The 14,065-nt window shown below is 35.9% G+C and overlaps 1 protein-coding gene across 1 annotated transcript; it reads left to right on the forward strand.

Moving 5' to 3' along the window:
• Window positions 1-13,345: 13,345 nt before the first annotated feature.
• On the forward strand, window positions 13,346-14,065 carry LOC112521823. The gene has a single exon (XM_025130811.1). The coding sequence runs from the start codon at window positions 13,346-13,348 to the stop codon at window positions 14,063-14,065; it is 720 nt and encodes a 239-aa protein (XP_024986579.1).

The following is a 14,065-nucleotide window of genomic DNA, read 5'->3' on the forward strand; positions in this document are numbered from 1 at the left end:
GGTAATTTACAGAAGTATTTGTATCAAAATAATTAGGAACGACTCCATATTGTGATACATCAATACATTAATGACGTCCTATTGACCAAGAGTCAAAGATTACACAATCACAAGACAAAAACATCAACTATAAAAAGAAATTTCAATTAGTCTCATACTCTCATTCAAGGAGGGATTTTATGAGCCAATTCTAGAATATGTAACTTTAACTTATTGATCGTGAATGTGAGGGAAGGCATTGGTGAGCAAGTCCAACCATTGGTCATTGATGAGCATCGAGTGCAAGGGGAGAAAGTTGTGACAGGGTAAGGGCGAGAGTTGTAATAGAGTAAGAGCGAGAGATAGTCGAGAGCGTTTGTTTTGTTATTGATCGGCGAGTTCGATAAGTGGGGAGGGGATCCAAATTACACTTTGGAGTTTGGACTGTAATTTTTTCGCTTTTAAAATATGAGGTTTGGGCTTGTGTTCTACTCCAATTACATGATTTTGGGTAAAAAAAAAAGGTGTAACAAGGTCTACGCGCCTTTTTACACGGTTATTTTTTTAAATTTAATGGCTCAAAGAGGCTGTATATTTTCTAATCAACATTACAGGGGAAAACAATGCTTAAAAACAAAACTATGCACAACAATGAGAGGAAACTAGCAACAAATTAGGCTAGACACAAGGCAATCGAGATGGGTTATATATGGAAGATATTTTGAATTCTAGTACTCCCCCTCAAGTTGGAGCGTGTAGATTACGAGTGCGCAACTTGTCAAGTAAGAACCGCAGCTGTTCAGTTCCTAACCCTTTGGTGAGAAGATCGACAATTTGCATTGTAAAGGCGATGGACAGTGGTTCAACCTCCCGTGACTCTACTCTTTCACGAACAAAGAAACAATCCATTTCAATGTGTTTAGTTCTTTTGTGGAAAACCGGGTTGTTGGCGATGTGACGAGCGACTTGATTATCACAAAACAAAGGTGTTGGCTTGGTCGAGTGAACAACCAATTTGGTCAGAAGCCATCTCACCCAAATATTTTCACTAACGGTGGACGCCATGGACCTATATTATGCTTCAGCAGAGGAACGTGAGACAACTGATTGCTTCTTGGTTTTCCAGGATATTGGTGCACCGCCAAGGAGGAGTAAATATCCAGTTCATGACCTTTTGGTGTAGGGACATCCGAGCCAGTTCGAGTCATAGTAGGTCGTGAGAACACATCCTCCCTTACGTGGTAAAAGAACTCCTTGTCCCGACGTTCCTTTCAAGTAGCGAAGGACACTATGTGCAACGTCCAAGTGTGGTTGTCTCGGGTCTGCTATGAACTAGCTCAACACATTCACCAAGTATGTTATGTCTGGCCGCATAGCTTGTAAGTAAAGCAATCTGTCAACTATACGACGAAAGCGACCGACATCAACTTTTGGTTCCTTTTCGGCTCTATCAAGTTTCAGATTCTGCTCGATTGGAAATAGACTCGGCTTGCATCCTTGTAACCCACAATCTTTAAGGATGTTAAGTATATACTTACATTGATTTAGCATGAGACCTCCGGACGTTCGAGTCACTTCTATGCCAAGAAAATACTTGAGGTTTCCTAGGTCTTTGATGCTAAACCTGTTATTTAGATCATCTTTTTTTTACTTGTATTTTTGTCGGGTTGTTTCCAACCATGACCACATCATCAACATAAATGAGAGATGCGACAAAACTGTTTCCTTGCTTGTGAATAAAAAAGGAATAGTCGGTTCGAGACTGCTTAAAACCGAGGTTGACGAGGGCATTGCTAAACTTTTGATACCAATTGCCTGAAGCTTATTTCAAACCATATAGTGACTTTCGTAGACGACAAACTCTAGTATCTCCTTCCCTTACAAAACCTTGGGGAATCTTCATGTAAATTTCTTCATTCAGGTCACCATGTAAAAAGGCATTGTTAACATCGAGTTGGTGGATTGCCCAATTTCTTTGGACTGCGACGGCCAAGAGAGTTTTGACAATGACAAGCTCAGCAACTAGAGCGAACGTGTCATGATAGTCAACACCCTCCATTTGGGTAAACCCTTTTGCAACGAGACGGGATTTGTATCTTTCAACCTCACCGTTGGGTTTGTATTTCACTTTGTAGACCCATTTTGAATCAATGGCATGTTTTCCTTCAGAAAGATCTTCCATTGTCCACGTCCCTTTTTTTTCTAGAGCTTGAATTCCTTTTCTCATAACTTCTTTCCACCTGTCATTTTTAACAGCTTGATGAAAGTGTTTTGGTTCAACATTAGAATCGATGGCCTCCAGGAAAGCCTTGTGAGTATCAGAATTTTTTTTGTATGAAACAAAGTTAGATAGAGGGTATACTGTTGAGGACGCTTGATTTGGTGGAGCTTGTGCATGGTCAACCGATGGGGGAAGTTGGACGTGATAATCAGCAAAGTGCTTCGGTTGACTTATGTTTCTCTTCTCACAGGTCGGAATAGTGGTAATAGGTTCAGTGGTAGTACTTTACAATTTATGGTGAGTTTATTGGTTATCGTTGATGATTTCTGGATCAACGTGTAGCCCATGGGTTTCTGAATCTGGGCTCCCTTCATCAAGGTCTTGGGTCAAGGCATCGGGTTCACCTGGGCCTTGGACATTAGTGGATTGTCCACCTTCATTGCCCCACACGTCCTGTTCGGTGTCATAATGGACCGACCTATTATATATCCCATCATCAACTTTCAGTGGGTCATCATTTTCACGTTCATCGTCTTGCTTGTAAAACGGAAACTGGTTCTCATGGAACCTCACATCCTGTGAAACAATTATCTTCTTGTTTTCAATCTCAAATATCTTATAACCTTTGGTCCCATGTGGGTAACCCAAAAACACCCCGTGCCTCCCCCTTGCTTCAAACTTGTCTCCTTTGGTCTTATTACTTCTAAAGTAAGCCAAACACCTAAAAATTTTCATGTGTTCGTAGTCCAGTTTTTGTTGAAAAATGATTTCATAGGGGGTTCTATTTTCTATCACTTTATACAGCAACTGATTGATGATATAGGCAGCGGTTAAAACACATTCACCCTGAAATCTTTTGGGAAGACTGGCTTCAAATCTAAGAGCAGGTGCGGTTTCAAGAAGATGCCTATGCTTTCGTTCCACCACCCCATTTTGTTGCGGGGTGTGAGGACACGTTGTCTCCAATAAAATTTCTTCCTCACAATAAAAGTTAATCATCTCATTGGACGTGAATTCCCCGTATTATCAATGAAACACTTGCCTGCTTCGTGTTTGTGTTTTAGAAGGAAGACCCACACACCCCAACTAAAATCATCGACAACGGTTAAAAAATAGTTTACTCCCGAAAGCGAGGGAGAATGGTGCTTTCCTCAAACATCACAATGTAATAACTCAAAGCAACCATTGGTTTTAATTTCACTATTTTGAAAAGGAAGTCTAGTGTGCTTAGCTCTAGAACAAGAATCACACAGCTTATTGAAGGTAACATTCCTAAGGAAATCAATCTGGGTAAGTTTATCACCGGAAGCGTGACCAAGCCTTTTGTGCCAGACATTCGTGGTTGCAATTAGATCCTTCTTCTCGGTTCCAAACATCCCCATACAGTAAAGGCCTCTTCTGCACTCACCCACACCAATCAACCTCCTCGTGTGAAGTTTTTGCATTACACAAAAATCAAGAAAAAAAGTTATTGACGATTGAAGATCTTTACTCAATCGACTAACCGACAAAAGATTGCAAGTGAACTTAGGAATATGAAAAACCTCTTTTATTTTTGCACCCCTCGATAAGGTGTATTCACCTCTTCCTTCAACGGGTATAGAATCTCCGTTAGGAATAACGACGGAGTTCTCATTGCGAGTTTGGATCATGTTCTCAAGTATCCCGATGTTGTGCGTAATGTGTTCGGTTGATCCCAAATCAATTACCCAATCGTCCCCAAAATTATTTTTACCTGCCATGAAAGCCGTCGGAGCCGGATCATCCTTTGTTCTTTTCCCACTTCTTGCAAAGTGTTTCAAAAAAGTTTCATACTGCTCATTAGTCAAACCTGGAACGGGACTTGTACCAGTTTTGATACAGGTAGTCTTTGGTTTGCTTTCGTCTCGCTTCTTATTCCCCGACCACCAGTTGGGATATCCTACCCGCTTGAAACAACCCTCCCGGTTATGGTTGCCTTTGCCATAGAAAGTGCAGAGTTTCACTACTTCGCTGTATTTGCTGTCTTTTGTAGCAGGTCTGTCTCGTTGCTGGATGGAGTTGCCTTCTCTTTGGCCATGTGTGAAGGTTTTAAAAAGCGGCAGATTCATTCGTGGGTTTCTTGTCACCGGATATAATTCTTTGTCATTCATCTTCCGCAATAAGGTGGTAATCGTTTCCCAAACTTGGAACCGGACTCATAGCAAGAATCTGTGTTCTGATGAAAGAAAATCTGTTATCGAGTCCCATAAGAAACTCGTAAAGCCTTTCTTTTTCCCTGAGTTCCACCATTTTCTTCCCAACGTCACATGTAGAATCATTGCATGTACAACGTGGAATTAAAAGAACAGCCTACATCTCATCCCAAAGCCCACGCAACTTCGTGTAATAGGCAGAAACCAAGGCGCCTCCTTTTTGTGTTCCGGTGAGAATTTGTTTTAATTCATATGCTCTAGGGGCACTTTCCTTCCCAAAACGTTCAGGTAGATCGCTCCAGATCTCACTGGCAATACTTGCGTATTTCACACTGTTTCGAATATCCTTTTCTATGGCCGTTGTGAGCCATCCTTTTACCATGGCGTCACAACGCATCCACATCATATAATCCATAGCAGTCTTCTCCGGTTTCGTTATGGACCCATCGACGAAACCGACTTTGTTTTTTGGTAAACAGGAAGTTCATCATCTCCTGTGACCAATCGACATAGTTGTTGTCGGTTTGAACGTTAGTCACATGCATTTGTTTCGGGTAATCTGAAGCATGTATGTAGAGGGGTGAGTTTGTATCAGGACCGGTTTCATGTTTCGAGCCAGGATTAGGGTTTTCTTTGTCGCCGACCATGGACAAGGGTGGCGACGGTTTAGGTTTGGTGTTTTTGGGTCAAACCTGCTCTGATACCATTTTAAATTTAATGGCTCAAAGAGGCTGTATATTTTTTGATCAACATTACAAGGGAAAGCAATGCTTAAAAACAAAACTATGCACGACAAAGGAAGGAAACTAGCAACAAATTAGGCTAGACACAAGGCAATCAAGATGGGTAATATATGGAAGATATTTTGAATTCTAATATATTTGTCCAAAATGTGTAAGAAGTTTCACTTTTTTACATGGTTCTAGGTAAGAACCGTGTAAAAAAATATGAAGAATTTTTTACAAGATTCTTTTACCCAAAACCGTGTAAAATCTTCCATATTTTTACACGGTTCTAGGTAAAGATCGTGTAAAAAAGGTAAGAGATCTTTTTACATGGTTTTTAAAACCCCAAAACCATGTAAAAAGCTTTCGCTCTTTTACACGGTTTGTGTTAGAAATTGTGTAAAAAGGTACAAATGCATTTTTACATGGTTCATTCACCAATAAACCGTGTCAAAAAGTTTTCTAAAAACCCCAAGTATTTTTTACACGATTTTTTAACTAACCGTGTAAAGAATGATATAATTGTTTTTGTAGTAGTGTGTCCTTCATGAGTATTAGGGTTCAATTTGGTCAAGAACAATTCTAAACCTCATTTTCTTTTTTATGTTTGTTTGATATTTGGATTCATTTTGAGTTGTATCAAGTGTGCAAATGTGGTGGTATTGCCACTTGCTTTGTTGGATGTGATTTTGATTTTGTATCTAATTTTGATTTCATTAAAGGTTGCTAGATTTTGTTTTTGCTTTTTGAGTTGTATATAATTTTAAATCTTTATTGCATGTTTATTATAGGGGGTGGTCATGGTGTTGGATTCTTGTGATCAGAGAAAATAACCGATAGGTTTTACTTTCATGTCATTAGAGGATAAGGGTGAGGGGAGGAACACATGGCAACATATAATTGGTGCTTTAAATTGTTTTTCGTAATAGGTAAAAAGACCGAAATGTTCTTTATTTAACACAAATTTTCAATGACGTTAGTTTGAGGAATCATGTATGGCTATAACAAAACAATCCCACTCAAATCATATCCGTGATAAATGAAGTATAGAGACCTTAGTGTTAAAAACAACAAAACACAGGGACCAAATACATAATTCACTCTTTATTTTATTTGACATAAAATAATAATCATTCATACATAAATTAATATTGTTAGAAAAATGTAGTTTAAATAGCAATAAGAAAAAAAGGTGTACTTTGTTTCTCTATACTATTTTATAAAGTATTAATTTTTTTTGTTAAAAACTCTTAAATTTTCAAGGATACAATTTATAAAACATTAAGTATAAATTACTAATGTATATAAAATATTTCAATTTTATAAAAATGTGTACTTTATCATTTTTTAAATGTTAACAACAAAGTTTTTTTTTAATTTCTTCTATATTTTTTTAAATATAAGGTTAATCAAACAAATGACATTTGTAAAAAAAATTATCTCATAATAATTAATTTTCAAAAATCATTAAAGAATAAATTTGAAATAATTTAATTTATAATTAAAATTTATGTTTTACTTTTATATATATATATATATATATATATATATATGGGTTAAATTAAATAAGAATCGTAAATATGTTACAAGTTCATGAGAACCGCTTTAAAAATAATTTCTTACATTTGACATTTTTTCATCAAAAACTAGGATATAAGATATTGATTCACGTACATTTGTTCTATAAGATGATAGTTTCACATGCATTTGTTTCACCATATTAATATTTTTTACGTATATTTTTCATTTCACTAGGTGAACCAAAAAATATTCACATGTAATTTTTTAACTAGGTTAACACAAACATATGTCAAATAATAGCTTAAATCATAGGCATTGATGAAAAAAAATCATGTAAAAATAATTTTATCTCGGTTGTCATGCGTTTGTAACATATTTGAGTTTCTCATTTAATTATCATATATATATATATATATATATATATATATATATATGGTTGGGTTCACGTGAGACCAAGGGTTTTTCGTGAGACCCGTAAGACCAATTTATTTTCATTGATCAAATTTATGAATTAATGATCTAATGGTTGCAAAGTTGCAAGATGACAATTTCGTAATTAGTGAGAAGTCTCGTGGCGTATATAAATGTTCAGATCTGACGATTGTAAATCTAATTCAAGGGTTGAAAATTGGTCTTACGGGTCTTACGAAAAACCATTGGTCTCACATGATCCCAAGTCTATATATATATATATATATATATATATATATATATATATATAGACACACACACACACTAGTTGTATACCCGCGCAATGCGGCGGAATGTAAAAAGCTCATTAAGATTTATTCAATTTTGAGATGTCAAATTCCTTCAAGATGTAATAAAACATACTACATTTGTACCTAATTTAGATTCAAATATAAGTCCATCCAAAATATTGGTTTTAGTAGCTTCTACAATTATTCATAAAAAAACAAATCTCTTATTTGGAATTATATAGAAACAAATTCTTTTGCTATTGTAAATATGGTTGCAATGAATAAGATTCAAAGTGACAAACCTTCTTCAACAATAAATCTTCTCATCGATCCTTTCTAAGGCAAAATATCCAAAAAATTACAAGCATTGAAGGTGCACTGTTTTAAATAAAATGAAAGCCATTACATAAAAAGAACATTAAATACTCTAGCTCATGCTTCATTGTGTACATAATGCTAGTGACTGTGATATAGAAATGATTATCTGGCCAATCTAATATATAAGAATTTAAATCGCACACAGAAGTTGCCTCAAGAAGATATCCACACTTATAACACATGATTAGCAACCAACTTGGGCTACATCGTCGATATTATATCAAAATCATACACGATATATTTTAGCAAAACTTTTGCACATCAACAGAGTTTTGAAGCGCACATGCCATTGACGTTGTAACTTGCGTGCACATAAATGTGTAGAATCAAAGTGAAAGGCATAGACAAGAGCATAACTTATACAATATACATCTATATTAGAGAGAGAGAGAGAGAGAGAGAGAGAGACTTGATATTGCTAATTCGTCAAACTATGGCATTACTGAAGGAACGGTTCGACAGATACAGGTGGATTTGGAAAAGAAAAACTCTGGTTTCGAGTTTATCTCTCATTCGTGTCAGGCAATTGAAATTACCTAAGATAATTATATGATATTAGAATGTTTATCGTATAATACTCAATAAACCAATTAAATTTATTAAAAATCATTTTGGGGATCTTCATCTTCCCATACTCAAAACATGGACCATCAGATAAAGATGATTCTTTTTCAAACATTTTTACACATTGATCTTATGGTATATAACACAATTTCCTTTGACAAAGAATGATGTCACACAACAAATATAATCGCATCATCAGGAAGCATTATCCGTGAAGTCTACAGTAATCCGTTCACCATTCCTCTATCTGGGATCTTCCCAGCTACACCATATATCGGTGCAAGTCCTTCGTTTACTGGCCCAAGCTTTTCTTTCACTTAAATAACCAAAACCAACACCACTTTGCTGCTACGCACGAGCAAAAGCAAATGAAAATTTTTCTAGGAATAACTTACAGTTTCCACTTAATCCTTTACATCTTTCAGAAATTTGTCAACAATAGGTACATGTTGAAGGGTCACACATATATGAATGCTGAAAAAATGGTTTCAACATGTAATTTTCAAATTACCATTTAACGCAACAAAATAAGCATATATATACACGTACAAACACACAAGTAGATCAACATAAGGATCCATATATATCCAACAAGCATGTCAATAGTTTACTTGTTGGGTCTTTACAATGGATTTAAATGTCAGTCTTTAGAGGGCAATATATCGTTCACTTCAAATATGCCAATCACGTTAGAGCCAAAAGCCACAATCGTCATATCTGGCCTTCCGATGATAAACAACTTTGGGATCTCTTTTACTCTGCACAACATTGCAACAATCAAGTGCATATCTCATCCCAAGTATCTTATATATACTCCAATAATCACACAACGAAACAAAAGATAGTAATAGCCCTAATAAGGTGTATGTAGTATTTACAATGAGTAAACATGTAATTCTATGTTAAAAGTTTGCCAAAAAGAAACATGTTGCAATTCTCATGGGATGGACGGAGTAAAAGAATTATGTTACCTTCTCGCCCTAATGAAAGCATGGCTGCCCAAGCCCCTGCAATCAAACTCCCAGGTCGGCTACCGACAATTGTCGGAGACACATGCAGACCACCGGACCACTCTGTGCCTGTAAAATTGACAGAAAAAAGTACTTTAAGACCTCAACTATTCACACATTATGGTACAACCAATCAAAATTTGTGTAAATATAAAACCCATTTTTTTAAATATATAAATAATATTATATGAGCCTTTAAATATTTTTTTAAATTTATTTGAAATGTTAAAATATTTACGTAATAAACTAAAGGAAATAATTACATAAATCTTAAATAAATAAATTATGAAAACAAAGACAAAAAGAAAAAAATAAATAAAATAAAAGTGTTTTCTTTTAATTATTGGACCAAAAATGTAAGATATCACGTCAGGAGGGGTTTGATTGTAAATGTCAGAAAGTTCAAGGGGGCGAATGTCATCTTCTTCAAAGATGAGGGACCTGTTTTGTCAACAGTACACATCTGTTTAAAGAAAACGACCCATTAGCTTAAAACTCGTGATTTGTCTGATTTCTTCAACTAATAAGCCAAAACTCTTGGCATATAAATTGTAGAGCACTGGCTTAGGAACGTTTGGGTTTAAATAGCTAAGAAAATGAGCGATTATTGAGAGAGAAATATGAGTTTGAAGTTCGGGTTGAAAAATCTCGGTTTTTCATTGATTTTGGGTGAGATTCTTAACCAAATCTTTTGGTTTTTATGTCTATGGCTTCGGTTTTTAAGTACTCTATCAAACCCCAGTAGCCTCATGTCTCATATTTGTGTTTTCGTGGTTCGATTTTTATGTTTTTAAGTTGTTGAGTTTTAGTTTTAAAAACAAAACTTTAAATGAGTAAATTGAACTCATTTCTTGATGAAAATTCGTGTTCTTTATGCCAAAATGTTTGTAAAAATATTACCAAGAGATTGGTGCAAAAAGAATGAAGAAAAAAGACCAAGAAACGAGCCGTTTTCAAGCTTTTTAAACTTGAAAACGAGCAGCCATGGCTTCTGTTTCGTCCCTGTTTTGGCCTAGGTGACGGGCCGGGTCGACCAGGCCCAAACCCACGTCCGTCTACCTTTAGGAAAAATAGTATAGGACGCATGCTGAGGGCAAGTTTCGATCCCACGACCTCAGCCCTGAAGCTTTTAGCGCTAACCAGTAAGCTGACATTGAGTTGTACTAATCTGATGCACTGATTATATTAATATTAACTAAACGTTTTAGTTTCAGAGATTAACATTTAACCCCTTTGAAGTTTTAGAAAGTTATTTTTTTTCCATAATAACTTTATGAGACTTTCATCAAGTTTATTTGTATTTTGAAAAATGCAAACTTTGACCTCATTTCGATTATTTATCCCGTTTAGTTACCAAAATGACCCTACAATGTGGAAATCGGTATTTTAGCGATACTTTACGTATTTGCTTCATAAATTACCGAAATGACCCAAATGTTTTGGGAATTGGTATCTCAGTGTTATTTTAAATCTAATCCTTATGAAATTACCAAAATGACCCTACAATGTGGAAATCGGTATTTTAGCGATACTTTACGTATTTGCTTTATAAAATTACCAAAATGACCTTATGTCTTGGTATTGGTATTTAAGTTTTGTTTTGAATAAAATCCTTATGAAATTACCAAAATGACCTAACATGATGTTTGCATGATGTGTTTATATGCATATGATGATGGCTTGATTGTACTGACGTACATGATGTTTAAGTATATGCATGATATGAAAGATGATGTGGATGAAAAAGATTATGATGACTTGATATTAACAATATGATATTCATGTATGTGTATAATGTGATAAATGACGATGATGCATATGTGATTTATGTTGTCACTTGCATGAGAWGTATGTTGCATGTCACGATGAGATTTGCATTAATGGGTGAGTATTGCAAATAAATGATATGCAACTAGTATGATTCGGCAAGATTCGTCCACCGTACGGGGTGGGTTGGACATGAAAGGAGGGCTTGCAATTCCGAGGTCTTGAAGTCCTCGTCCATAGAATACGCCTCATACGCAAAGAAAAGTGACGAGCCGAGGCCTCACTTGCAAGATAATAATTAAAAGACACTAAAACATTGTTTATGTGTGCATGTGATCATTTGCATTAATGAGTGAGTATTGCAAATAAATAATATGCAACTAGTATGATTTGGCAAGATTCGTCCACCGTACGGGGTGGGTTGGACATGAAAGGAAGGCTTGCAATTCCGAGGTCTTGGAGTCCTCGTCCATAGAATACACCACATACGCAAATAAAAATGACGAGCCGAGGCCTCACTTGCAAGATAATAATTAAAATACACTAAAACATTGTTTATATGTGCATGTGATCATGAAACCATGTTGTATTCACTAAGCTTTTAGCTTATACTATACATGTATATATCTCAGGTGTCATTTGTTAGTAGACGAGTTGAATGAAGAAATACGGGACTATGTTTCGAATCATGCTTGATTAGATATTTTAATTAGCATTGATTACGTTAAAGTATTTTACGCTTCCGCAATTATGTTAAACATATTATGTGTGTTTGAAATTTTAAGTTCGTATTTTTGTTCATGACATAAGTTATTAAGAATGACGTCTCGACACTCGAACGAAAGAAAAAAAATATCGGGGCGTGACAAGTTGGTATCAGAGCCGTAGTTTAAGTGAACTAAGTTATTATTAGCTTAGACTTAAACTAAGAATCAGATGGTGAGAGTCTGTGAATGACATTATGTGATCTTTAGTCATGAAACTCTTAGTCAAAGTGAATTATGAAATTGCTAATTTTCCACTCCTAGGACTAAGGAATGATTATCTCTAAGTTTGATCACTACTTATTTTCTAGTCGATATAACCATATGAAGTGACATTTAGAAATGTTTGATTGGTTAGGTTGTGGACCTCCGAAAGGCTACATAGGGCAACAAAAGGATTCTAACCTTTAAGATACCGGTTTGATCATTTTTATTGGTAGTTGAACGGATTAATAAGAAGTGTTTGACTTAAGTACTGGACAGTCATTAAGTAATCATGAGTTTTTACTTAGCTATTGTCTTAAGTTTCTTTGATGATTTAGGACGCCTAGATAAGAGTTAACCAACAATCCTATACATTCGCATAGTAACTATTGTAAGCCGAAGAAAAGTTAGAAGGGGGATAAGTGACAACTAAAATTTGGAGATAGAAAGTTTTAGTGACTCAGAAAGGAGTACACATGTTAAGGATTATGAGCATTACAAAAAAAAATTATGAGAAACATGTTTTAACCCTATCACTTTGTGATTCGTACTTGGTATAAATTATTTGGAACGCTCTATGAGATACTTGCATTAAATGATTTTGTTATATGCAAAATTGGTAATAAAGTTACATGTATTATATATATGTATGGTTCGTATATCTTTATAGTGGGATGGTTAGTGATGGGACGAGTCCCAACCATAGAGCGAAGAAGAAAAATACGTGAAGTTTACTTTTTGTGCATAGTGAAATTTTATAATAAGAATAAAATAGTGTGCATAGGTATACTAAAGGTCGAAATGTTCATTATTATAGAATGTCGAAGAGAGTGACAAGGTCAATGAATCCTAATGGTTGTGAAGATAACATAGTCGAGGGAGTGACCTCAACCCCAACCCGAAGCCGAAGTGGTCCTAGTAGACCACCGATCCAGCCTACACAGCCAGAAGTGAACATTGCCGAAGAGATGGCACGTTGTGTACGCACTGCTTTACCTGGAATGCTTGAGCAAATCCAAACTGCAACACTTAAAATGGTAGAAGATCCTTTGAAGCATAAAAGACCTTCGAAAAATGAAACTTATGAAATTAAGGAGTCGACTAATAATGAATCTCTCAATCATGAGGAGTCGAACGGGGAGGCACACTCCGATAATAAAGAAGTTAAGAAACCYGTTAACAAAGGATGTAGTTACAAATCCTTCACCAGCACGCGTCCTTCTATTTTCGAGGGGAAAAATGGTCCTTTAGCAACTATGAACTGGTTAGACGAGATAGAAAGTTGCTTCCTGACTTGTCATTGTGCACCTAGTGACATGGCATAATTTGCATCAATTATGTTTAAGTTAAATGCGCTTCATTGGTGGAAATTAGTTCGTGTCACTAGGGGATTGGCAAACACTGCATCTCTCTCTTGGGATGAGTTTAAGGGATTAATGAGTGAGAGGTATTTCTCTCCACTCCAGATGAGGATATTAGAAAGTGAGTTTTTACGTTTAGAGCAAGGAAGTATGACTGTGGAGAAATATGTAGAGGCTTTTATAGAAAAATCTCGATTTGCTGAACATCAAGTCGTTCCCGGGAAGAGAAAGGTAGATCGATTTGCTAATGGACTAAAAAAGGACATTAGGAGATTGGTGGGAATGTCAAAACCTAAGATCTTTCAAGAGGCGGTTAAACTTGCCACCCTTGCTGAAAAGGATAGTTATGTCCYAGATGCCTCTAATAAGATATTGAAGAGGAAAGCTGTCAATGTTAACGAGTCCAAGAAAATTCGAGTTTCGGAAGAAAATATTAGAACTTCGACCGCATGTGTCACTTGCGGAAAATTCCATCATGGTGAATGTAGGTATGGTAAAGGAGTATGTTTTAGTTGTGGGAAACCTGGTCATAGGTCAAAGGAATGCAAAACAATATTTACTTGCTATTTTTGTGGGGCTATCGGACATCGCTCCAATGAGTGTCCCAAAAAGAATCTTGTGCAACCGAAGTTGCTCGAAGGACGAACCGCAAGAAACCCGAGGTGTCTACAACCTAAGGACAAGTTTTTCAAATGA

Source organism: Cynara cardunculus, assembly GCF_001531365.2.
Source record: "Cynara cardunculus var. scolymus isolate 2C chromosome LG 11, CcrdV1, whole genome shotgun sequence".
NCBI lineage: Eukaryota > Viridiplantae > Streptophyta > Magnoliopsida > Asterales > Asteraceae > Cynara > Cynara cardunculus.